Here is a 25,231-nt window from a genome sequence, read left to right as displayed (position 1 = left end):
ACCACAATGGCCTCCAAATTATAACTTTGCAATTTATAGGTCACAAACTATGCTTTATGTGAATAGGTCATGGTAGACCATTCAAACCAGTATTTTTGACTGTAAAAAAAACAATCTGGGGCTGTAGTCTTTGCAAAAGAAGATATAAATGTTCTACGAGTTCCTGTTTATGCCTCAATTGGATTACAAACAATTCGAGACGAACTGACCATCTGGCATACTAGACATTTTTCCCGATGGGCAGACACACTGTTTGGGTCCCAACGTTTTGTTTCTTTGTACATATTGGTCTGACTGGCCAATGAAAGCAGTAGATCAGCGGCCTAATTGACAGAGTTGGGTCAGTTACATTGTTAGACACCAACTCTTTAAGCTTTGGTCCTGCCTGCAAGATGGATTTTGTAAAACAAAGAAAGTCAACACAAGACTGTTTTCTAACCACCGTCTCTGGGTTATTTTCTTCGCTGACAGAAAATAACCTGTCAGCGTGACACCACCTGTTCTCGTCTTCACTACTGACTTCTGTTAGCGTCGGTGGTTACGGTTAGCTGTGACAGATGTTGCTGAGCTAAAAGATCCCGTTTAACTGCCCTCGTCAATAACGTTCTCTCAGCGTAGCAACAAAGTATTAGCAGAACGATAAGGAGCTTTATAAGAGACACAGTGTCTGTGGTGGATTTAGAAGAGGATCTGATAGAGGATAAAGGATTTATTTAGGAAAAAGTAACAATGTGACAAAGTGAACTAGCTAGGCTGAGACTTGCTATGCTAGGCTATGAATGCTACAAACTATACCTTTGATTAAGTTCAAAGCCTTATCTCAAAAGGTTGAATGGCAGGACAGATACACTAACAGACCAAAAAATTAATAGTAAACCTACAATTAAAGAATGACCTATGTTAAGGCTCACAAAATGATCAGAAATTCTAGTGTATACTAGATGTCTCAATGGCGATGATAGTTTAAGTTAAAACTTCAGACAGAAGTTTTTACAAAATTATCGATACATGTTCAAACAAAATCTGTCCACAATTCAAAAAACAAATCGTGGGGATTCAGAAGGATTGGCAACACGTGACACAGTGCTTACACAGTGCTCGTGCGCAGGGAACAACGTGCTTTTCCAGCTTACAAAAAAACCTCATTCATTCAAGCAATAACTCACACAGGCTCCTCTCTTATTTAAATCCCATTCTCGGGTCATTTAGGCTGTCAGAGGCAGTAAAAGTGCTGGTAGTGCAGTCTGTGTGTCTGTCTTTTCCTGCCTCACTGTGGTAACACTGCTGGCTATTTCTTTCTCAGCATAAGGTAACCATTAGAAGTGAAAGAGGATTGGCAGCAACCTCAATAAAATGGGATATCCTAAAAAGGTTTTAGATGTCTTTCAGGAAATAAGAGGTTTCTTGTTGCAGCTGATAAATAGGTGGATTCTGTGGATATTGCATAAGAAATTCATCATGCAGAGTTACTGTTCAGAATTATTTTAGCAGCTCTGAAAGCACTAATGGGAATGGCCTCTAATATTGTCTACACAAAGATATGCAAGATGTGTTGACCAATAATGAGGTTTGTGTAATGCACCTAATGATCCCTACAAATTATGTACCAATAAGAGTTTTGTGTCCAGTTTCGGATCTCCAATTTTTGAACAGCGATGACAATAATTTAGCCCATTACAATTTATTTTTAAGAACTACAATTGAGGAATGTTAATAGCGGTGATCAATACATATATTGCACTGGCAACATCCATTCATGTGAGAGAGTAGTTGAAAAGGGTTTTAATAATTTAAAGCAAGGACGAAACCTTTGAGAAGTTCACATTATAATCTGTCTTCAGTCTTATATTAGCAATTGGCATAGTTAGCATTAAAAACCGTAATCATCCTCCTTGTGTAATCAATGGAGAATGTTGATTTTTTTTTTTTACCTTAAAAGGCTGTTTCATTACCTTATTCCAGAGGTTGAAGGCTTCAAATAATAAAACAGAGCAAATGTGTTGCAATATGTACAGTACAGCTTGTTTAGTCCCTGCTGTATAAGAAACTCAATGTGCTGAAATAACAGAGTTTAGTGACAGATATGAGTCAGGTTGCTCTTTAAAAACTGTGTGGTAAAGAGTTTTTAAAATTGTACATGAGAATGCTGCAGTTTTATTTGCTAGTATCACTAAACCAGTTATGAAATGGAGGTTCATCTACAGGTTTAAGCTACTTATGCTTTCATGTGTCTATTTTATGACATTTTATACTTCAGCTTCCACTGTATGCTAGAAAGGCAAAGTAATTTTTTTTTTCCTGCAACAGTTCAACCTGAAATTCAACCTGCCACAGTTCTTGATGTTTCAGCTCTAAACGGCAATCATCCAGTACTGCCTCACATCGTCAATAACTGTCTGGTTTGAGTCCTCCACCTCAAAGAAGCGTGCCAAGCTGCAGTGGGTAGAGCGAACAGCAGAGTGGATTACTGGCTCCACTCTTGCTTCTCCGCACTTACAGCTGCAGGGCCATGAAGGATTATGGCAAACTCATAATCATTGACTCTCACCATGGGCATTACCCTTTAACTTTTTCCGTCCTCTGGAAGGCAAACTGAAAACAGTGACAAACAGTGGTCTATTGCAAACGTCTACACCGTGTTGTATTACATGGATGTTAACTTTTTCTGGTAAAGTTGTTCAAAATATCTAAAAGCATCTAAAACTGCCTGTTAGGTTTTCACTGCTCTTAGAATTTCTCTAAGTTTCCTCGCCACTACATTAAATCGTTTTACAACAAGTAAGGGAACTATTGCTGGAGGCAATTTCACAGAACCTCACTTCAGCAAATCTAAGCTATTCATTTCTGATTTGTAGTGCTTTCACACTACAAATCAGAATCCCCCATTAACACATCATTTTGAGGACCGGGGGCGAAGTGGGTCCAGCGTCTTACCAAGGACGGGCCATGTGGAGGTTTAGAGTTATTTCCCTTCCTTCTGGTCTAAAGCCAAAGCCAACCCAAACTCAAACCAAAATCCTGCCCATCTAATTGAGGGGAAGCATCACAAAGCATAACGGTGTGATTACTATTGACAATGGCGACTTGAGGAGTGTTTAAACTGAAACAGAAAGCATTGGCCCTAGAAAAACCTGCAACTCAAAACTTGATCGTTTGATCGTATATTGTAAAAATTAATGACAATATTATTAGATGAGCATTTAAATATTGAATTCTTCTACCAAAGCTAAATGTGAATTATAGAGCTAGAGTTCTACAACACAAGCAGTTTGAACACGAGTTTGAACTTTTGACCAACAAGAGTGGCCACAATGAAGCTGAGTCTGCTCCTTTCACGCTCTGGTCTCCACCGCTCTCTCTTCTTCCCACTCCATCTCATTTATCCACAACTGCATGTATTCAGCTCATCTACAAAGTTGTTGTTCATTACAAAAATAAATGTAATCTTATTTCTTAGTCGTCTCGCAAGTACCCACTGTTACTCCAATGGCACATACCACAAAAGAACTCCTCAGCCTCCTCACAATTCAGTGACAAAGCACTCTGTGCGGATCGGCTCCAGTCTTGTTTTATGCAGCAGTAAAACATTACTTGTTTTTAAATAAACTATTCCGTCTCGCATTACTAGAGAGATCTCTCTATTCCAGTGGAACTGCAAGACAAGCGACCTAATAAGCAGTCAGGAAAAGCACTCACCACTCAGGCCAAAGCTGTAATTTCCAGGACAGTGATGCCAAACCACATGAAAATTTATTACATCTCTCTTTTGTCTACATTTCAGCAGTTTGAGTTTAATATTTAAAAAAAAGGAGAAATAAATTAGTTGTGTTTTTAATTTCTCCCACAAATAGTGTGACATCCCACTACATGCACGCTCAGTATGAAGGATTGCTGCAAAGTGAACGACACGATGCAAGCGACTGTCCGCTGTCGCTACATCCTCATCCAGGAGGAGAGACTACCGCACAGTCAGAAACAGGAGTGTGACTAAGATTTTTCTCATAACTCTTTCAGAATTATAATTTTCAGCATTATTGTTTACATCCAGATTTACAGTATCTGGCTCTTCATGTCGCAAAATTATGATGCATGTCTCACTTCAATGACGTAAAAGTCGGATAAAATGTGACATGACTGTTCAGACTGCAGATGCTTTGAAAACAAAATACATCACTGGTGGTTTTTGTGTATTTTCTGGGGTGAAACCACCGCAATGGGGCATTCAGGCTGCCTTTTAAAAGTCAGATATGGGTTGCATTTGTCTGCTGTGTGAACATCGCCTAAGTGTTGAACCCTTTCATAAAAACAATATACACTAATGACTGAGGTCACTTTCAGAAGGAGGAAGCTGCTTGGCACAGACATAAAATGGTTCAACAACCATTTCAGGAGCACATCAGTCGAACATTTTGGACAAACTAATTCCATCCATGGTGGCCCACCTTGCAACTTATAAGACTTCTTGAACCAGCTCCGATTTTCTTGAAGCCAGACACAAATGTCTCAAATACCTCAAAGGTTTCATCTGCAGCAGCGACAAATAAAATTAGAACACAAACACTACTGCTTGTCCTACATCTGATATCAAGCTTGTATCGCAGTGACGCTCTAGTTACAGTGACCTTATGCTTTTCAGATGGCATCTGCTCCAACATCAGGTGTTTCCTAAATGAACATGAGGCCAAATCATTTACAGCTGACTTGCTGCTCATCACGATAAGCAGCAGTGACATGGCTCGAGTTCGCCCTTGTTGTTCACAGGGGGCTTTGTTAAGCATAACATCATCACCGTCATCAACGGCCGCCTCTATTTATAACCAAACTCTTACACAGTGGCAGATGATGTCATGCTCACATGCGTGGATGTGCATACACAAATGCACGGGGTATATGAGACAGCTCATCAGCGGGAGAGAGGTCTCCTTTGTTGGAGCGTGCATTATGGAGGTATGGGTCAGCGTTTCAGAGCCCTGAGCTACGCTTACTCAGATCGGAATCACAACTGTGAGGACAGATAACCGGGAGACACGACCCCGAGAGACAGAACAGAAACCATATGTCGTTTCACCAGTAATGGGAGGGAACACATTAGGCTATTAGCTTATCTCAGAGCAGAAAGTCAACTGGGAGAAAAACTTTAGCTGAGTAGTTGGGTTCTAATGCAGCCCTGGGGGGCCAACAGAGTCAGCTTTTCTTCTTAGCACCTAAGACTGATAAAAGAGGTTTCAAACTTAAGCTCGAGGTCTTTGAGGAGATAAGGGTCATAATATGCAGCGAGCCGGGCCGCTCTGCACTGAGGTGATGAAAAAAATAGACAATGAACGACAGTTTCTCTATCACAGGGGGTTGTAGAGAATGAACTGGCAGACCGGGCCAGAGTGTGACTCAGACATAAGGGAATCCAGCTTAGCTATCACTGAAGAGGCATTGTTAAGCAGAAATAAAGAGCAGTATTGACTCCCCTCATCTGCTCGTTCTCTTGAGGACGCGATGGTGAGATTTAGTGGGAGGATGAATGATGGGCCTCGGACTACAGTTATAAGGTTTGATGCATTTATACAAAGTTTTTGATACTGTACCAAGACATTCTTCAAAGTAAGTTGGAATATATTGGTCATCATAGCATTTAATGTCAAATGACTCAGAAACAAATCTTTCAAACAGATTGTTACTAAATATTTTATTTTGCTGTGCAAATAGAGATTTAAAATATTAGGTTTTCTGCTTTGGGACAAACAGGAGAAAGACTCTTTCAGTCTTTTGCAGCTTCTAATCTGTCCCCAATGGATGATGATGCCGTCACCATGTGTCACTAGCCGCATTTGTACTGACCATTTAGCTGTGCAATTTGACTTCTAAAAAATACATTTGCTTAATGTAAAAATGGCAATTTACCAACAAAAATGGTTAAAACAGGACTGTAGGATGAAGTGGTCTTCTGGCTGTATCAAAATCGGTTTATTTCGCAAAACTGCAATGCAAATAATGTTTTTTTCGCACCACGAGTCTCACGATCAACAACCGGATGTTGCCACTGGCTCAAACCACAAAGAAGACAACAGGAAGTAGGTGGAGGATCACGGTATGGCATTTTTTTTCCCAATGACTTATCGCGTGAACACTCATGTATGATTTTAATTGGTTTCTTAATTGACACCACAATTGTGAAATTTTGTTTTTTCGACATTAGCGGAATAGTGACAAAGTTTTGCACACATTTGTAATGCAAATGCAGCTACTGTGGGGCTGGGCTGTTTAGGATGACGTATAGTGACAGTTTTCTGAAATACATAAAGTGAATAAATGACACACTTGTATGCTCTATTTACTTTTGAAGAAGGCTATTATTTATTTAGGGGAATAAGGGAAATAGGGATCAGAATACAAATACATGTTAGATTTTTAAGATTTTATTGGGAAAGCAAATTTAAACACTGCTTCAGGTTGGTAACAAAAAAGTTCAAGGGGTATAAACACTTTTGCAAGACACTCTATAACATAAAGTGTGCAGCTTCACATGAAATCCTGCAGGCTCAGTCGTGGCCGTTATTCTTTCACCGCTCTAAAATGTTTAGTCCAAACTAAAGTAAGAAATTAGGGTCTTAAAAAAGGCAATGCTAAATTGAGACAAAATAAATTTAAACTCAGACTAATAAGAACAAGCAGCACCAGAGAGGCCTGTTCCAGCTGAGGACAAGCCTGTTTTAGAAAAAACGAAAAGCCAAACAAGAAAATATATAGCGCAGCTCACCGAAATCTTTCATGCGTAGGAAGGAAAGAGGGACTAAAGGCAGGAAAGTAAGAGTGCATTTACTCCCCTGGGTCTGCCTGCTCATGCTCTTTACTCGAGGGTTACATTACATGAAACTGCACAAGAACATGGAAGCATCCAGTTCATTAACTCCAACAGACTTCAGGTCTCTGTGGACTTTGCTGCATAAAAACAGCAAATAATTGTTAGAGGTAAAAGGTAAAAATAAGACTTCTTCCACATTCAGATGGTCCTGGTAGTTTCTGGTCAGATATGTGACTTTTCAAACAGAGATTAACCATATTTTCAGGATACTACTGAAACAACGCATTGTCTCATTGCCAGTTTTAGGTGAGTTACCCAAACCTTTACTGTTTGGTGACTGAATTAAATTGACTGTTTTCTTTAGTTTATCTACTTTTCTTTTTGCAAATTCGTAGCTGATTTACTGTTATGCCAAATTCAATCCAACTTTTTACATCTGTAAACTCCACACTGATCAAATCTTTTTCTCGGGGTAAACCAGTTCAATCATTAAACAAAAAATAAAATAACAAAAAACCACTTCAAATTGAGTTCTTTCTCAGTTCAGCCATGAAATTCACCAGCTTGACCAATAATGTGACACCTTGAGGTCATAAAGCCTCCTGGACAATGTTTCTCAACTGCAATCTGTGGAAGGCAGCATGTGGTTGCCAGGTCTTATGCTTTCTCCCCCACAAAGAATAGATCAAAAAGCAGAGTGGCCTCTCAGTTCAAACATTTGCTTTATCCAGTGAGGCAAGATACCCATCCTGCTGGAAACGTGTGTAGATGTGGGCAGTTTTCCGGGGGAAAATTCTTGCCAAACATCAAGACAGAAAACTGCTCTCATCATGCATCAGATGTGATGCGGCAGTCAGACCACCCACATGGCTAACAACTCGAGAGTGAGAAAAAAAAATCTCAGACTCTGTGAGAGTCTTTGTACGGTGATGCTTTGTCATGGCAGGTGTTGCAGTGAAACTCTCCAGAGACAGAAACTGGAAGTTGGTGATAAGACACCATAACGAGGCAAGCATGCCACCTTTGCTGACCGCTACCAAACTTATTTTCCCAAAATGGGAAAATATCCAAGCTCTAACTTTAGGGAAATGCTTTGAGAAATATGAAATTGCAACAACATACACAACTCTCACTTACAGACGTGCAGGTACTCACCAGAACTACTTGCTTTAGGACAATGGACATCGTTTATGTTGATTTGAACTTACCTCATTTGAAAATTAAAATTTGTCTTTTGTTCTTATCTTGTTGTTTGCTTTATTATTAGCGGTGGAAGGGTTTTAATACTGGAAATGTGTCTCTTTATCCAGGGCAGCATGGCCATAATGTCTCCATTCAACAACAAAAAAAAGGTTGTGAGATTTTATTTTCTCTTAATATTTACAAATATACCAAAAAAATGTTTGTGTGTTTTCAAATGACCTCTGTTGGGGGTTAGAACTTCTGCTTTATGTGAAATAAATCCAAAGGTTGACATGAGAAGACAGTTTTTGGGGGCATAATCTTGACTACATGCTCAAGCCTATTTTAGCTTACTGCTAGGATTAGTCTGCAGAATTAGAAAGCCTAAGTGCAACATTTTGTTTGTGTGACCCACATTTATGTGTTTGCATGTCCCCAGAACCAGAAATAGAGCTGTCACTGCTGCTGTGTGAAAAGGTCTGTTGAGCCTGCAAGGATTTATTCTCACATCATGTGAATATTTTTGTGCTTTCCAAACGTACACATTTACACTGTGCATTTATTTTATTTGATTTATTCTGTCCGATTCCTGGTCTGTTGAAGAGATCCAGCACTGTTATAACACTTAAAAAAAACTGAATTACATTCAGTTTCCTTATATTTCTTCTCTGTGTCTGAACCCTGTCTGCCTGGTGAAATTATGTCACAATGAACAGTTTTATTTCCAAAGCCATAAGAATGAGGCTAACTCAAAAGTAAAGAAAGGTGAGACAATAGTCTAAGTTAGCATTTATTTTAGATGGATTTGTTTGTTAAATAAATCGAATAAGAAACAATTAAGGTTTGGTCATTTTTCTCTCATTGTGATTTTTTTTTGTGAAAAAGTGGAGCAGCAAAGAGGTAACTTGACCCACAGATTCGACATAAGGAGCCGCAGCTTCACTTCCCCCTTGTGATCCCTAATATTCACAGTAGTGTGTAAAAGCTTTTAAAGCTCAGACGTTTCACCTGGTTGCTTTATGCCAGGGGTGGCGAACACGCGGCTCTCGAGCGGCATGCGGCTCTCGACCAATAAGAATGCGGCTCTTTGCCTGTTACCATATTTTCTATATACTGTGGCTCTTTCCTCGTTTCATGTTTCTTTTCTTCTTTTTTTTATATTTAAACACACTTAAATCCATCAGGGGTTATTAAAAACAAATAATAATATTTTAAAATTAATAAATTAATTTGACAGATTGGGTGTTTTTTATGAGACGTAAGACGTAAGAGACGTAAGTGACCGCCAATCATATGCGCGGATTACGTCTCATGCCGGGAAATTAGGTAAACATTTTATATGCATGCAGACCGCAGACTTACCTTCTTTGTAAAAATGGCAAAATGCAAAGCTAAACGAAAATATGACGATGAACACAGGACATTTCTGGAAGAATGGGAAGATGCTTACTTTTTTATTGAACGGAATGGCAAATCGCTCTGTTTATTATGCGATACCACGATATCACATTACAAGGCTTCAAACCTTCAGCGTCATTTTAGCACACTCCATGCTAATATTGACAAGGATTTCCCCAAAGGTACTGAACTACGGAAGCAAAAATTGAGCACATTGAAAAGCCAGGTAAAAAGACAGTCTCAAATGTTTCAGCAATTGACCAAGCGTGGAGAAGCTGTGACACTTGCATCCTATAAAGTGGCATGGAATATTGCCCGTGCTAAAAAAAAAAGAGCCGCCCTCAAACTGCTGTCGATGTTCTCCTCAACATATGTCTGCGAATCCCTGTTTTCTACCTTGAAACACGTGAAGTCCAAGCATCGGTCCGTTCTGACTGACACTCACGTAAAGGAACTGCTCCGAGTGGCTACAACTGAATACCAACCTGATTTGCAGAGGATTACTAGAAACAAGAGATGCCAGAAATCCCACTGAGATTATCACCCCATCACCTCCAGCAAGGTGAGAAACTCTGTGATGTAGTTTGAAAAAAATACCATTTGACTAAACATGCCTGTGTGAATATTTCAATATTGATCAATTTACATTATACAGGCCCTATCTATGTATCTGAAGTGTGTTCATTAGTTGCGTGTGTCAGAGCGAGGGATAGAGAGAGCAGTGCCTGTGTGTGTGTGTGGAGAGGGAGGTGTCTGACCTCCAGGGTAGTTGCTGTATTACCTCTGGCTAAGCTGCATTTGATGTGTGTGTTGAGGGTGGACACTTGAGGGTTATGTTGTAAGAAGAGGAGTGTGTTATTAGAAAAATATATGGTTTTAATTATGTGTGTTTGTGTGCGCATGTGTGTGTGTGTGTCTGTCTTGGCAGGTCAGCGCGTGGTGTGGCTCTTGGACTTTCACAGTTAAAGATTTCGGCTCTTTGTGTCTAACTTGTTCGCCACCCCTGCTTTATGCGCTCATCTGGCTGTCACAAAAACATAAGAGGAGCATATTTTCTAATAAAGACTTGAAACTTTGCTACTACAGCATTTCTGGGGACCAAGAGATGCCACTTTTACAAGGGTCTGATCTGGTTATTTTTAAAGGAATCACACACAGAGAAGCATCCCTTGATTTATGGAAAATTGGCAACAAGAAAGTCAATGGAGGAAAAAAAAAGCCGTAAGAAGTCCCATTTTCAACTTGTCTAAAGGCGTCCTTATGCGAGTTCAAGACTCTGCTCTGGTGTAATCAAACAGAATTAAGTTTCGGGTTCCCACTGTGAAACATGGTGGCGGTAGCATCATGCAGTGGGTGCTTTTCTTCGGCAGGGAAGCTGGTCCAAGCTGATGGGGCAAAATACAGGGCAAGGCTTGAGACTGGTTCACCTTCCATCCAGACAATGACCCTGAATGTACAGGAATGGATTAAATCAAAGTATATTTATATGTTAGAATACTCCAGAATTAAATCCAATTAATAAACTGCAGCTGCTCATCTAATCTGACTGAGTTTGACCTATTTTGAAAAGAAGAATCTGCAAGACATCTTGAGATGTACAAATTGCAAAGCGTATAGTGCAGTGCAGTGAAAATGTGATTCTACAAAGCTCTGATACAGGAAGGCTCAACACAAATGCATACCGATTTGTATTTTAGATTTTTTGTCTCTGAAAAATGCAAACCATGAATCCTTCCTACACACTACAACATATGGATGCCTGTGGTTGTAATGTGTCAAAATGAGGAAATCTTTATGGCTCATGAATGCTTTTGCAAGGCACTTCCAACTCCTGAACTCTCACAATGCTGCTCGAATAATATCCATGTAACCTGATATTATGAGAAATCAGACATTTAAAAAGTGAAGCCAAACGGACACACAGGCACGCATCATGACTCAAGACAGAGAGCGCAGCCCGAAGGAGTCGATGCGTTCAAACAGAAGGTCAGGAAGAAAAGGATAGAAGTTGATGATGATGATGATGACACTCAGGATGGCACATAAGACTGCAGAAGCCAAGAGACCCAGAAGGGGTTTCCTGAGGGTCATACACTCATCTGCAAAACAAATTAGCCCAAAACAACAGAGGTTATGACGTCTAAAAGAGTGTGACAAGTTGGAACCAAGAAACAGAACAGCTCAAGAGAAGAAAAAAATAAAGGTTAAGAAGAGCGTCAGCAGTAATTTGTACATACATTGCATATTATGAGTTTTCATAGACATCTCCTATGTGATGTACATTATTTTACTTATGTTTCTATATTTAATTTTAATTAAAACACATGTAAATTGGAGTATTATTTACAATGCATTTTATCCAATCTTATATCAGATCTGCTGTATTATCAGAAGATTAAAAGCCAATTGAGTCATAATCATTCCTGTACCAATATACATCAATTAACAAACATAAATACATGAAGGCACATAATGAATGACTTTCTGCTATATGTTATCACTAAGCAAGATGAAACGTTTCTGATCATATTTGTACCTGAATTGGCGGTCTTCTTCATGTTTCCGGTGAGTTAACTTCTCGTAGTCGTCTGAAAAAGCGGCGTCTTTGTCTCCAGAGGAAAACTTTGGACTGTCCCTTTCCTCCGGTTCCTTCAACCCAAAAGCCAGGAGGACTTCACTGTTATACTTCTCTGTTCTGGCTCAGCTGATCCGAGTGCGTAATGACGTCCTTCGACTGCAGGCTAACGCAGATGTAAATATGATGCGTACTTCAGAGTGAAGCTGGCCGTTTTGGGACCGCGATGAAAGGAAATCAGAGCGCATGACGGGGAGAGGGAGAGGGAGGCAGAGCGCAGCTGACGCGCTTTTACGCACGGATCGCAGTCGGACACAGCTCTGGTGCGGAGCTGCTGAAAAATGCTTCCATGGTGACTCCTGTACATACATGCTGAATTATAACAAAACGCTAAATGTGCGTGTCACATTTACCGTTTTACGTTTACCAGTAAAATAAATTCATCTTTCATTCTGGCTGCACTCTGAATATCGGACTTTTTAAAATATTTTTTTCAGTTTTGTGGAGGCATATTTCTCCTCTTTGGCAACACGTGTTTTATCAAAAATAATTGGCTCTCTAATTATTCCACCATTTTTATTGCTTTGAAAACCAACATTTCACCTACTGCTAGACAGTTTAGAAGATAGAGAGAATGATCTTTGGTTCTTCTTTTTATTACATCCGCTTGGTTTCTCTTCTGCAGTCTTCCTTTGAATCTGATTTTATTGACATAGGACTATGTACACTGATTTCACAAAAGGTAGCGCCGACATCTGCACCAGATTTAGCTACTGGTTAATTTCTATTTTCAATCATTAAAGCAACCCTATACAATATACATATAATATAAAATCATAAAAATCACAAACATCTAACTCACATACTGCAAAAATATATTAAGTTGTCATATGCAATGCGGATTCAGTTTTATTTTTCAGTTTTATAAAAATCTTAGATAAAAAAATTTTACTTAGATAAAGAAAATCTAAGATTTTTTTCTGCAGAACATTAAGTACAATCAAGAGTTACTTACAACAGTCAATCAATCTTCATAAACAGAAAAAGTATGAACTGGAAACAGTTTTCCTTCCTTACTGGTCCAGACAGAGCTCACATTGTGTCTCTATACATGCTTTAGATCAGGGGTCTCAAACTCCAGTCCTCAAGGGCCGCAGTCCTGCAACCTTTAGATGTGCCTCTGCTGCACCACACCTGAATAGAATAATTAGGTCATTAGCAAGGCTGGGAGAACTTATCTACACAAGGAGGAGGTAATTAAGCCATTTCATTCCAGTGTTTTGTACCTGTGGCACATCTAAAAACTGTAGGACAGCGGCCCTGGAGGACTGGAGTTTGAGACCCCTGCTTTAGATCTATGGGCTGAGATGGCCATGGAAAAGGATTATTTTCATGCCTAATTAACCAATTCTGTGCTGATTTGGTTGACAATTTGGATTTTAAAAAACAATAATGAAAAAATATTTCCAGTTTTTAGAGAAACGTACTTTAATTTATTCCAAACCTGGTATTTCAAATAGTTCATGATGCTATGTAATCTAACAAAGTTTGCAGAACAAACAGGCCCACAGCACCACAGATCCTCCATTATGCCTATAGCAGGCATGCGGAGATTTTCCACATATTTTTGCCTTAATTCAAACTAAACCTACTTGGAGTGTTTTACTGTAAAGCTTAATCTGTGTCCCATGACATGATAGCACATGGCTCCAGTTGGTCCTGGTTGGGTTGAGAAAATTTCCCACTTACACTTTTAATTTGGGTACATTTTTACATTTCTTAAGGAAGGTGGAATCTACTGCTAAATCAAAATTAAGATGGTTAGTTTAAAAAATGTGGGGATTTTTTTGTTTGTTTGTTTTAAACATATATTTCTTTTCTCCCCTACTGAATCCTCTTAGGATAGGTTATTTACAATTTCCAGTGTGAGATTATGCTGCTGAATTAAAGATGGATTCATTTTAAGACTTTTTACACATTTTTGCCATGTGGGATGTGGCATCCACATTTTTAAAGTAAAGTCTCAGATTTACAGACTTTCCATGTCGATTGTGAAACGTGTTCCACAATCGTTTTCACCAGTGTCTGATTTTATGAATGAATGTGTTGCTGTGAAATAACTGCGAAATGCTGCCCTCTTCTGGTTGAAATTGAAATGTGTTTAGACTGTACTTAACTGGCTCTTATCTCAAGCAAAACTCAAATGGAACCTCAAATAAATCTCAGATTTATCTTTTGGTTTGGTTTGTTGTTTTTTTTCCCCTTTTTTTTACTCTTGTTTTCAAAGACAGAGTGTATGTGGTTCGTCATTACAAGAACTGTTAAAGTGATCTCCTTCATAAAAACATTGTTTTATTCAAAACTTTTATTTAATACGACATAGAAATTAAATGAATACAACAAACATCATCTTCTCAAGTTCTGAACGCTTCAATAGTCTGTCCTTGTTCAAGCTGTCAACAGAGATGAAGATAAGATCAAGAAAACGATGTTAGCAGGTCATTTTGTGGGAAGGTAAAAACATGCAAAGGAAAATTTAGCGATTTTATCTGATTCATTTTTGTAGTTACCTCAACTGGGTGGAAATTGAAATCATTATAAACTGAGGCAGTAAAGTTAGTCAGTCTCAAAACTTTTGTCCATGACTGTAGTACTTGCTTTAGGTCAGTGACTTGCAGTCAGGGAGCGCAGGTGAGGCAGTGTCTCTTCTGTTATCATGGTGAGTAAAATGCAAACACTGTAAAGAGAAAATCAATTTGTCCACTTGATGTTCTATAAATGTGTTACCCATAAGATGGTCAAAATCAATGAATTTACACTTTGTGCTCTGACTGGAGTTGTAACAGAAATAAGTCAAGAGCCGCAACAGTTGCTGTATAACTTCAAGTTTTGTCATGGTGGCTGTTTGTTCAGTACGTTAGTGGGCTGATTAGATAATCTAACAGCACATAAACGGCTGTGTTCTTTTCATAGATGGTTGTAATCATTGAGGTGTCGTCACCATCACCTTTATTCATAAAGAGCTTCAACACCAAGCCTGAAAAAGATCAGACATAAGACCAAAATCAGCTAAATAAAATGACAAAACCAAACACACAACAAAGTAAATGAAATAAAAAAAACTCAAGTAAAAACAGATCAAATAAATACCAACAAAAGTTGAGTAAAATCAAGTGTCAGTTGCGTTGAAGACCAGAGAGTAAAAATAGATTTTTAGATGGGGTTTTGTTTTAAAAATGAACAGGTATTGACTTTGTCGACTCTTTACTGTCACATGAAATCAGTCGATCTGTCAGGCTGAAAGGTTAAAGTGTCTTGCAGAAGAGGTAGAATGACAAGATGCAGCTTTCTGCTGGCATAGATCTGCTTTAGACTATAACCTTGACATTTCGTGGCAGAGTGTACATCAAAAAGAAAGGAAACCTACTTCTCAACTGGAGCAAGCAGCAAGCTCAGTCAGTTAGTGACATTTTATATGGAGCACTTAACCCAATCTTTAACCACAAGACATAACCCCATATACAAGAAACTAACTTCACAATAAGAGTGGTGTAAATATACTCACAAACATCTGCTTTCATAATCTTGACTGGTGCGAGTTTTAGACAGTAAGAGCGAACGCAGAAAGAAAACGTCTCTGCTGCCGTAAATTTGTTTTATTACTTTAAATATGTTAATAATTTGTTGTTCAAAGCTTAAAGTAATCAATGCATAGAAAGAAACCAAAACAAATGACTTCAGAAATTAAGTTATGTGTAATAATGCAAAATTACAAATCAAAAATGCTGAAAGGGAGGTGGGGAAAGCCAAGATTCAGCTGAAATCTATCAAATCGGTGGTAAATAGTCTGTACTTGTATAGCACTTTATCATGTTCAGAGTCATTCATTCACACACACATTCACACACTGATGTCAGTTAAAAATTAGGTGTTCAATACTTATTCCTACTTAGACATCACCGATGTCTGAATTTGGGAAAGTACATGATTTTGAAACACAAAATGAAAACGACAAATTGAACAAAAATAAATCTGAAATAATCTAGCATCCATCAGTTTTTTTTTTGTTTTTTTTACTTAATCCTGGCAAGGGTTAGGCAGTGAAGGTCTTCAGTAGCCTGTCTGCACCACTTAGTGGGCTTGAAGTTGGGCACATAATGTACAGGTCATCAGTCCATCAAAGTCCCACATTTAACCATTTGCATACATCCACAACGGGTAGCGTACAATGTTTGTTTTTCCCATCAAAAGCTACCAAAACAAGGTCATAAACATTTCAACTAGTAAATCATTTAACCACTAGTTGATTTGTTTTGAGTGTATGCAAACAGTGATGAACAGTTTACTTAGACAAACTCAATTATCTCAGCAAACAGATGCCATGAAATAACCAGCTTCATTTTAAACTCCGTTCAAAATTACAACCATGTGAATGTTTCACAATTTCAACTAGTGAATCTCCACCCTAAATTATTCAGGTCAACAATACAGCTAACTCTGGAGTTTTAAAGAAGATGCATTATGCATTTTACAGGCACACCTGGTGTCATTTTATAGGACAAACCAAGTTACTATGTTACTTGGTTTGTAACATAGTAACATATGTTACTATGTTACTAGTAACATAGTTAGTAGCATAGTAACATAGTTACTAGTAACATGTTACTAGTAACTATGTTACTAGTTACTTACCAACCAAGTTACTTTGTTGGTAACTTCAACCAAGTTACCAACTTGGTTGAAGTTACCAACCGAAGTAAGGTAACTTCAGTTGGTAACTTCAACCAACTTAAGTTGGTTGAAGTTACCAACCGGGTAACTTCAGTTGTAGTTACCTTCAGTTGTAAAAAGTCTGTGTATATCAAACATAACTGAAAAGAAATCGGACTTAAAAATCTGACACTTGAAAAATTGCGTCTGTCTCTTTGAGAAGCTCCTGCTCTGACACTCTGCTTTCAGCATGTTATCACAGCTATGCTCCTCCAGCATACCATTTACAACGGTTCTTAACAGTGTTAGATGGAGAAGTTTGTATCATGAGCTTAGCAGATTATCAGTTCCACCAGGCATTTGCTAATTGCTGCTGCCGCTAGTCTGGAGGAGCGGAGTGGGGGATGCCAGGAGTTGCTCTGTGAGGTGGAAGGTCGGCTGGAGACTGCAGCTCCAAGGTGAAGATTTCTGTAACTAGACAGCACTTTGTGTGAGCAGGTGCCTAGGCACTCCCAAATGATTGCGTAGGAGATTCAAGGATTTCTCACACACACATGAAAGAATGAAAGCAACACTCCAGGTATGCTTTTGATGAGGGAAAATCATTATAATGTGACGTAAAGCTGCCCCCCGCTGCGTAAAGCTCACAAAACATTGTGATTGGTTGTTGTTCTCCATGTGGGTTATCCCCCCGCTTCTGATGAAAGTAGTTCTTTATTCTGGCCCAGAAAACAGCAGATAGTATCAGGGAAGCATCATTTCTCTGTGCCACAGTCCGTGCTTACTTTAACACTGGAACTGTTTTGGTGTAAAAACACTGTTAGAGTTTCCAATTTATCTAACCTGCCTATTTCTGGACTGTGAGAGAAAATCAGAGCACAGAGGGAGAACACTCATGCATGCAGATTGTATGCAAACTCCACACAGAAAGACCCTGAATGGCACTCAACTCATTCAAGGTTCATAGTCACAAAAAAAACAATAAAGAAAGACGCCACAAACCTCAAGAGGGTAACTCTCAGAGCAGTGGTTTGGTGAAGTTAAACAGCTGAACAAACAGGCTCTTTTAATAAAATGTTTTGTTTTTTTTTTAAGTTATTGCATTTCATGTCCTCCAGAGATTCTAACACACCTAATAACAGTCAGTAGTCAAAGTAATCATACAGTGTATTCTGGTCTCTAAGGCAAAACATTTACAAATGGGCAAAAAGAAAATATTTTGTTTCATAAAAAATGAAATGTTAGAAAACAGAAATAAAAAGTTGTGTGTGTTGCATGCAAAGACAGTGAAGTTGCTTCACTGCATGGTTCAGTGCCACCAAACAGTCTCTTCTGGTGAGAAAAACATGCCTTTATGATCGCGGTTTAGCGATGCTTGTGGTTTCCTTCTGTTCGCATCTGATAAAGTCATTACCAGACCCAGAGTGGACCTTTAAATACCACAGAAAAATCTTCTTTTGTCGTTTACTTGTGCCGATTTTCTAATTAAATTTTGGCATAAAGCCAAAAATAGTTACATGACAATAATAATTTTCTACATATCTGACATTTTAACAGCAGACATGTAAACCACCATTAAATCTAGCAGTTAGATCTGCCGTGTCAATATGTGGGACACAACACCATCTGGTCTCGTTATTGTGTCTGACTCTTGTTCTCTCTTACTTGTACTGTAGATCACATAGATTTGACACTTAGTTTTGAGAAAAAAAAAACATTTAAAATTTCTTTTGAGTACTAACAGATGCGAACTGAAGGAAATACAGAATAAAATGTCCAAGTCGGCCCTGTGTGGGATCTTTAGATTGAATTTTTCTGCTTTATTTTTTTTTTTAGAAAACTCAAACGTTTACAAGTTAAACAGTTGAAAACAAGACATAGTATATAGTTCAGTTGTATTATGATTTTCAAATGTTAAAAGAAAACTTAAAAAAATAAGTAAATCTTGAATAGGAAGTCCAGCACAATAAAAACCTACTGACTGAATTTCTAAGCAGCTTGGCCTCGTGCGTTCCCGCTCATGATTTCATACACATTATCAGTGGTGACATTCTGGTCGCCTCCCGTTCTTCTCCTTATGCACCATTGTTTCACCTGTAAGCAAACAATTCACAGAGGAAACCTTCTTTATTATACTATCATTGTTGCGGATGTAAAAAAAAATAATAATAATCAAAGAGTTATCAAAATGCAACTTAATTGAGGGACAAATTTTGAATTAATGGGAATAGAAATGTTCACTTTGAAGTAAAAAAAAAAAAAGTATTAATACAGTTTAACTTTTCCTCTTTTGTCTCATTATAACATCAACTTCAATGGGTTTTGAAGACTTTATGTAACAAACTAACACAAAGTAGTATTTAGCTCTGAAGTAAGGGGAAAATTATATGTATTTTTCACAATGCATGAAATAAAACAGTCTTTTACCACCCAGAGCTGCTGCCTAGAGGATGGATGGGAATGAACAGCATTAAGTTCGAGGTGCAAGTATTTATACAGGTGGAGCGGACAGCTTGATCACAGCAGGCTGCTGCAGCTGATGCTCAGTTTAGCTTTATGGACAAACCAGACAATAAATTTACCGCCATCCTGGTAGCAACAAATGGGTGGTAGAGCGCATCATGGGGGCACATAGCTGGCAGATGTTTATTTGTGTGGGATGCAAGTTCCCAATTCCGTCGCTAACATGGACACAAAAGTTATAGTCGGGCAAAGAGTTCATCTATTAAATTGACTGACAAATACATGAACTAAAAAAATGGTGCAGAGACATTTTAGAAGCATCTCTGTGAATCTGCTGCTTTATTATTAAAGGGAATATAATTTCAGATTTTTTATGTAAAATTTTTCCCGGGTTAACTTAAAAAATGAGCCAGTATTGTTAAGAGGGTCATTTTCTAAACTACAGAAAAGTCATTGTAGGGGTACACAAATATGAAAATTTGGGCCAATGCTGAAATCTGATACTGATGTTACTAATATTTTACTTTATTAAGTGTTTTTATTAAATTATTTAATTAATTGCCAGAATAATCGCTAGATTACTCGATTTTAAAAATAATTGTTCACAACAGTCCTGTTGTTCAGATTATCATCTTTTTTTAATTAAAAGAAAATTGAAAAATGTCTCTTTTTGTTTCCCCACTTCAGAATTATTCACACTAATGCTTTATCTATCTCATGCAACTACATTTGTTGGGGTTGTATGACAAAATGTGAAAATGTTAAAGGGCTAAAAGACTGTCGCAAGCGGATACAAATTAGTGGTACTGTTATTGTGGGGGCTGTACTTTGATACGTAATGTCACATAGAACTGAAAGCAGCGCACGCAAGATGGACAGAAATGGAAAAAAAAAATTGCCAGAGTAAAGTCAGAGGAAGCCGCAGGCGCATTTTCAATGTAAACAGAACGGTGGTGGTTTAGATGTTATCTGTATTTGAGTTTGGGGGTGCTTGCTGTGTTCCCAGCATTGAGATGGTTTCACTCTAACCCATTTCTGCTTCAGAAATGGGTTAGAGTGATCATATCCGCTGATAAACATTTAGAATCACTGTTGCATTTTAAAGGTTGCAGAGACTGATCAGCCACAAAGTGTTGAGCAAAGAGGTAAATTTACCCTTGGAATGATCAGCAAGAAGAAGATCCACATGGCCAGCACACTGATGACGCAGATTAAAATTATAAATAACATCAGGGTTGTCCTTGGCTCAATGCAGGTGGAACATTTGGTGGGAGGCATCGTGGGACATGACATTGTTTCTGTGTGAAATAGAGACAGAAATTAGCAACAGAAACCATTAAATTCTCTTGAATATTTAATTTCACTCGCTGATACTGAACTACCACTCCAACTAGAACTGGAAAGTAATGTAAATCGTCTTCTTTTGTGTTTTTACTGCATTTCTAATTTAGATGCGTTAGCAACAAGTGTTTTTTAGTAGAAATAGATGGTTTTATTTTTTTTAAAAGTGACTTGAATAACCTGCAGATAATATTTTTCCTTCCATTTGTCCTCGTCTTTATTGGAAATTTTTATATGGGTAATCCTGTCAAGCTTGAGATGTTTATTTAAGAGCAGCAACTTCTTTGTAATAACTGTTATTTTTGGGAGGGGGGGGTACAAGATTAGAAAATATAAAACAAGACGAAATTCTCCCACCATCTGGATAAATGTTATCTGCTTAGTTCTGGGAAAGTTATAAAGTATTTCATCAGAGTAAGCCTGATGCTCCACATCAGCTTGAAGTTGCAAAGTATCCATAAAAGTTATGAGGTGATCAGTTTGTTCACTTGCCTAAAAATTGTAGAAAATAAACACAGTTCTGCTGCTTCTGAGACTTTCTGTCAGTGCTGCAAGATTTTCATAGAGGAGCTGCTATGTTGCAGCTCTGGTTGGAAATTACCATTTACACTAAAATAAAAATGACAGGAGTCTGCACTGACCGCTTAATGAGATTTCAAATTAAATGCTTATGGTTTCCATCTTCTTCTAAAGGATAATATGTCATCTGATTAAACACTAGTCTTTATTCTTTTACTTTCAATTAAGCAGAAATACGGAGCACTTCCCCAAAAAAGTTACTGGAAAAACTGTGAAAACAGTTTATAGTATTAAATCAAGTTTTTCTAGAGTTTCAGTTTGTGTTTTCTGTCATTTTGAGGTTTTTCTGTTCTTCATTTAAACTCTTGGTTGGTCTAATCTATAGCCTGGATTTATCCTCATATATCTAAGATACAGAAGCATGTATGCAGATACATGCATGCATGCAGATACATGCATGCATGCATGTAAATACATTTCTTACTTCTGTGTAGGAGTATTAGTCACAACATTGTATTTGCCATTTATGCGTTACATTTATGCCATTTTTTTCCTATTAGATTATTATTTTTGTTTTAAATTTTGGACTCCATGTTCCTTACAACTGTAGCTTTTGGAAATTGTCTTGTATCTGCAAAATGACAATAAAACCATCTCATGTTACTTGTAAGCCCAATGCTTTAATCTATGTTAAAGACTGTTGCTCTGTGGGCTGATGGGTAGAGGACAAGGAATATGAACTGAAACTGTATTCATCAGCATAAAATTAACTCATTGGAATTTGTTTCACATTTAGACCAGAGGTGTAAATGCAAATACACCACTTTAAAATTACTCTGTACATCCATCCATCCATCCATTTTCTGTTCACCCTTGTCCCTAATGGGGTCGGGAGGGTTGCTTGTGCCTATCTCCAGCTACGTTCCAGGCGGGAGGCGGGGTTCACCCTGGACAGGTCGCCAGTCTGTCGCAGGGCAACACAAAGACATACAGGAAAAACAACCATTCACAAACACACACCCCTAGGGAGAATTTAGATAGACCAATTAACCTAACAGTCATGTTTTTGGACTGTGGGAGGAAGCCGGAGTACCCGGAGAGAACCCATGCATGCACAGGGAGAACATGCAAACTCCATGCAGAAAGACCCTAGCCGGGAATCGAACCCAGGACCTTCTTGCTGCAAGGCAACAGTGCTACCAACTGCGCCACTGTGCAGCCCTACTCTGTACATAAAACCTAAATAGAAAAGAGAAAAAACAAACCTGTTATGAAAACTCCATAGATGCCGCAATTGACAAAGACTTTATCCGATTTTTTGTAGACACATTTGTAGATACCCTCGTCATTCACAGTCAGGTTGCTGATAGTAAAGGTCATGGTAGATCTGTGTGTCTGGATCCTGCGTTTATACTTTTCTCTTGGCACAGCCACACTCTGAGATGTGAAAGGAAAGAACAGGACCTCGTCCTTCTCATGGTACAGATACAGATAATTGTATCCGTCGATTTTGTCTGGACATTCATCAGAGGAGCATGTCAAATTGATGCTTCCACCTGGCTCTTTGGAAATAACAGTGCTTTCTACCATGAAACAGAAAAATTGTCTCATTAGATGGTCAGAAATATACAGACATAATGGCTGTTCTAACACTGAAAGCTGCTAAAACGCACTTGAAAATAAAAGCCAAACCTACCTGAATAAGCAGAAAGACAGACCAACAGTATAGTGTAAGCCAGTAGCGTCATTGTGGACCAGCACTTGGTTTTACTGCAACTCTTTCACAAGCTCGTTGTATATAAACCGCTCCACTGCAGCAAACAGCACTTCCCCTATAGTTTGATGTGGGCAGAGGTTGCGCATCTTGTCACTGAAAATATTTTGCATGCTGGCATCATCATGCATTACATTTACCAGAGGGGACTTTGTGTAACAAAGGATCAACAAGGGGTATAAGGTCATACAAACATTTGGAATGAGCATATTCTGTTATTAGAAAATTATTACTGGGACCTTCATTGAGCAATTTTAGAAATTAAAATGTCTAAATGCTTTAAATGTATATTTGCTATGCATTTAGTTTAAAAGTCAAAACTAAATTTAGACCTGTTTTTACCAAGATTTATTACCTCAAAAAATAAAGCATGTTAAAAAGCAGCCTTGATGTAAGGAATACAGAATGAATAATTCTGTATTCTGTAAAAATTATTCTGTATTCTGTAAAAAAGAAAAAGAGCCTTTTACTGCGTCCGGAAACACACAATATCACACTCATTCACCCACGCATTCGTCGTTATTGCCTCTGTTTTCTTCATCTCACGTTTTCTATGATTCAGGTTTCTTGGTTGAGATGATCATCGGTGAAGGTTGATTTTGTGTCTAGTTAACCGTTTCCGTGGTGATTTGATATGTTTTGGATCACCATCTTGTTGAAAGATGATCCATTTTCGGTCCACTGCTGGCTCCACCAAATCTGATTAAAAATGCGTTTGGTTTGAAAAAGTTAATAACCATGTGTACAGTGTGCGTCCACTTGCATGGGGACTTTGTTAGTGTATATTAACAAGGTTTCCAGCATCTCTGAAGGAGACACAGGCCTGAAGCTTTGGAGATCTTCCATCATACTTAACGGCTCTCAAACAACTGGTTAGTTGTTTTTCATCCTTTCACCTCCCTGCTCACTGTGGATGCTGGCTAGATAAACACAGGTCCTCATGCAGCTAATGATAAATGGCTAAAAGAAATGGGATTTGTGCATCATATTTGTACCTGGAAAAACGGGAGGTCAAAGCGGGTAAAATCTAAATACTCTCAATAGTTTGCATATCAATTTGTTCACATTTCATTCAAGCTGCTGTTTAATCTCTAATGGGAGTAACAAGTCCAAAACCTCACCCACATGAGCACAACCACATGTCCAACATGCATCATGTGGCACAAAACCAGCACAAACCTCACCCACACAAATAAAAATACATGCGACACCATACAAGGCCCAATGCGTATAACATAACACGCTCACACACACTTGAATGGCCTACTTTTAAAAAATAAACAATTTACACTAACAGATAAAGATAGGTAAGGAAAGCCTACCCACGTGATAAACAGGAGGTAGAGAATAGAGATTCCCAGATTCAGGTGGTGTGCCTGAGACATCCAGAGGAGGATGAGGTGAAGTAACAATGTTTGCTTAATTTCTACTCTTTTTGGCAAAGTTTTGACTAGCTTTAACAGTTTAACCCTGCAGCAGCTTTAGCTCGACACTTAGGAAGAGCCTGGCAGATGTCATGGTCGGTCAACCGAGTGACCCGTCAGCTCTTCAGTTCCTGAAACAAAAAGAAAAGTAAACCGACCAATAACATTTAGGTTAAGGACATGCATGTGCGCACTCCCACAGATGCACAGAGATGTGGGTTATATACAGGATGTTTGACAAAAACACCTTTTCTCACCACATTTTCTTTGATGCAACAAAAATACATCTGGTTGAGGTATAGAGCCGTGCTTCCCATGGAGACAGGCAGAAAATTGGACCAACCTCAGGTCACAGATTTTAGGGTGCAAAGATAGAACAACATGCAAACATACTACCATAGGGTAACATTGGCGAATCCCTTGGAATATTTGGAAGGACAGAAAAATGTTTATACCCAACTTGTATAAACTTGCTGTAGCTTTTCTGACAAACCTCACCAGCTTCATCTGCGCTCTTTGAAAGGGTATTTTCTATAGTAGGCAGTGGCAGCTGGTAGGGCTTTTTCCTAACTCCAAAATAAACACATCAAATAATAGTAATAATAACATATACTCACAATGTAGCTGCTCCCAACGTTTTCTCGCTGGTTGATGAAGGTGCAACACTTCGACTGATGGTTTCAAACGTCTTATTAAATGAATTTTTGCTGCATAAACATCCAAGACCACCGTGAACACTGCAATAAAATACACGGTGACAAATATACATCAATAAAACCGTCATGTTCCCTTATATGAATTATTCAAATGAAACTTATTACACATATACAAACACAAGAATATTCCACTCAATTGTCCATACCATATGCCCCTCCAACCAGAAGGTTAGGAGTTGCTAGAAGTCCATTTCTTCCTTATTTCAGTTCTTTGTCTTTCCTATTGCCGCTTGCGCACACCAACTGAGTATAAAACGAAACTGAAAGTTCTCTATCAAAAGCATCACGTGACCAAGTGACGACCTAATTACTGAGGTGGTCAGATGACGCCAC

General features: G+C 38.4%; 2 protein-coding genes across 8 annotated transcripts in view; both read right to left on the bottom strand.

Annotated features, from left to right (window-relative positions):
• The window catches only part of LOC102233741 (septin-9-like), an 83,813-nt gene extending 71,709 nt beyond the window's left edge, over positions 1–12,104 (bottom strand). The window contains exon 1 of the mRNA XM_023334163.1: positions 11,913–12,104. Within this exon, the coding sequence (XP_023189931.1) occupies positions 11,913–11,934 (22 nt within the window). The 5' untranslated portion in view covers positions 11,935–12,104. The remainder of the gene's footprint in view (positions 1–11,912) is intronic.
• A 2,294-nt stretch (positions 12,105–14,398) lies between these two features.
• LOC111608512 lies at positions 14,399–25,146 on the bottom strand. 7 transcript variants are annotated; one of them, XM_023333168.1, is made up of 6 exons: positions 25,045–25,146; positions 22,681–24,919; positions 22,250–22,567; positions 20,280–20,422; positions 18,640–18,755; positions 14,399–14,688 (listed from the first exon to the last, which is right to left on the bottom strand). In XM_023333168.1, the coding sequence occupies exons 2-5, from the start codon at positions 22,730–22,732 to the stop codon at positions 18,651–18,653; spliced, it is 618 nt and encodes a 205-aa protein (XP_023188936.1). In that variant the 5' UTR covers positions 22,733–24,919; positions 25,045–25,146; the 3' UTR covers positions 14,399–14,688; positions 18,640–18,650. The 7 variants fall into 7 exon arrangements, with proteins under 7 accessions (XP_023188936.1, XP_023188937.1, XP_023188935.1 ...); XM_023333169.1 differs by lacking the exon at positions 14,399–14,688 and adding an exon at positions 14,714–14,988; XM_023333167.1 differs by lacking the exon at positions 14,399–14,688 and having other exon boundaries at positions 18,461–18,755; positions 22,681–22,816; positions 23,305–24,919.
• Positions 25,147–25,231: the final 85 nt, after the last annotated feature.

Source organism: Xiphophorus maculatus, chromosome 5 (genome assembly GCF_002775205.1).
Source record: "Xiphophorus maculatus strain JP 163 A chromosome 5, X_maculatus-5.0-male, whole genome shotgun sequence".
Lineage (NCBI taxonomy): Eukaryota > Metazoa > Chordata > Actinopteri > Cyprinodontiformes > Poeciliidae > Xiphophorus > Xiphophorus maculatus.
This window is presented reverse-complemented; position numbering and strand designations above follow the sequence as displayed.

Bases quoted from the DNA above. Each gene is read 5' to 3' on its own strand.
- LOC111608512 (XM_023333168.1), bottom strand. From the start codon at position 22,732: ATGACGCTACTGGCTTACACTATACTGTTGGTCTGTCTTTCTGCTTAT. The intron at 22,568-22,680 runs GTAGGTTTGGCT...GTTTCATGGTAG, and splicing joins CTGTCTTTCTGCTTATTCAG to AAAGCACTGTTATTTCCAAA. The intron at 20,423-22,249 runs GTTTGTTTTTTC...TATTTCACACAG, and splicing joins CTATGGAGTTTTCATAACAG to AAACAATGTCATGTCCCACG.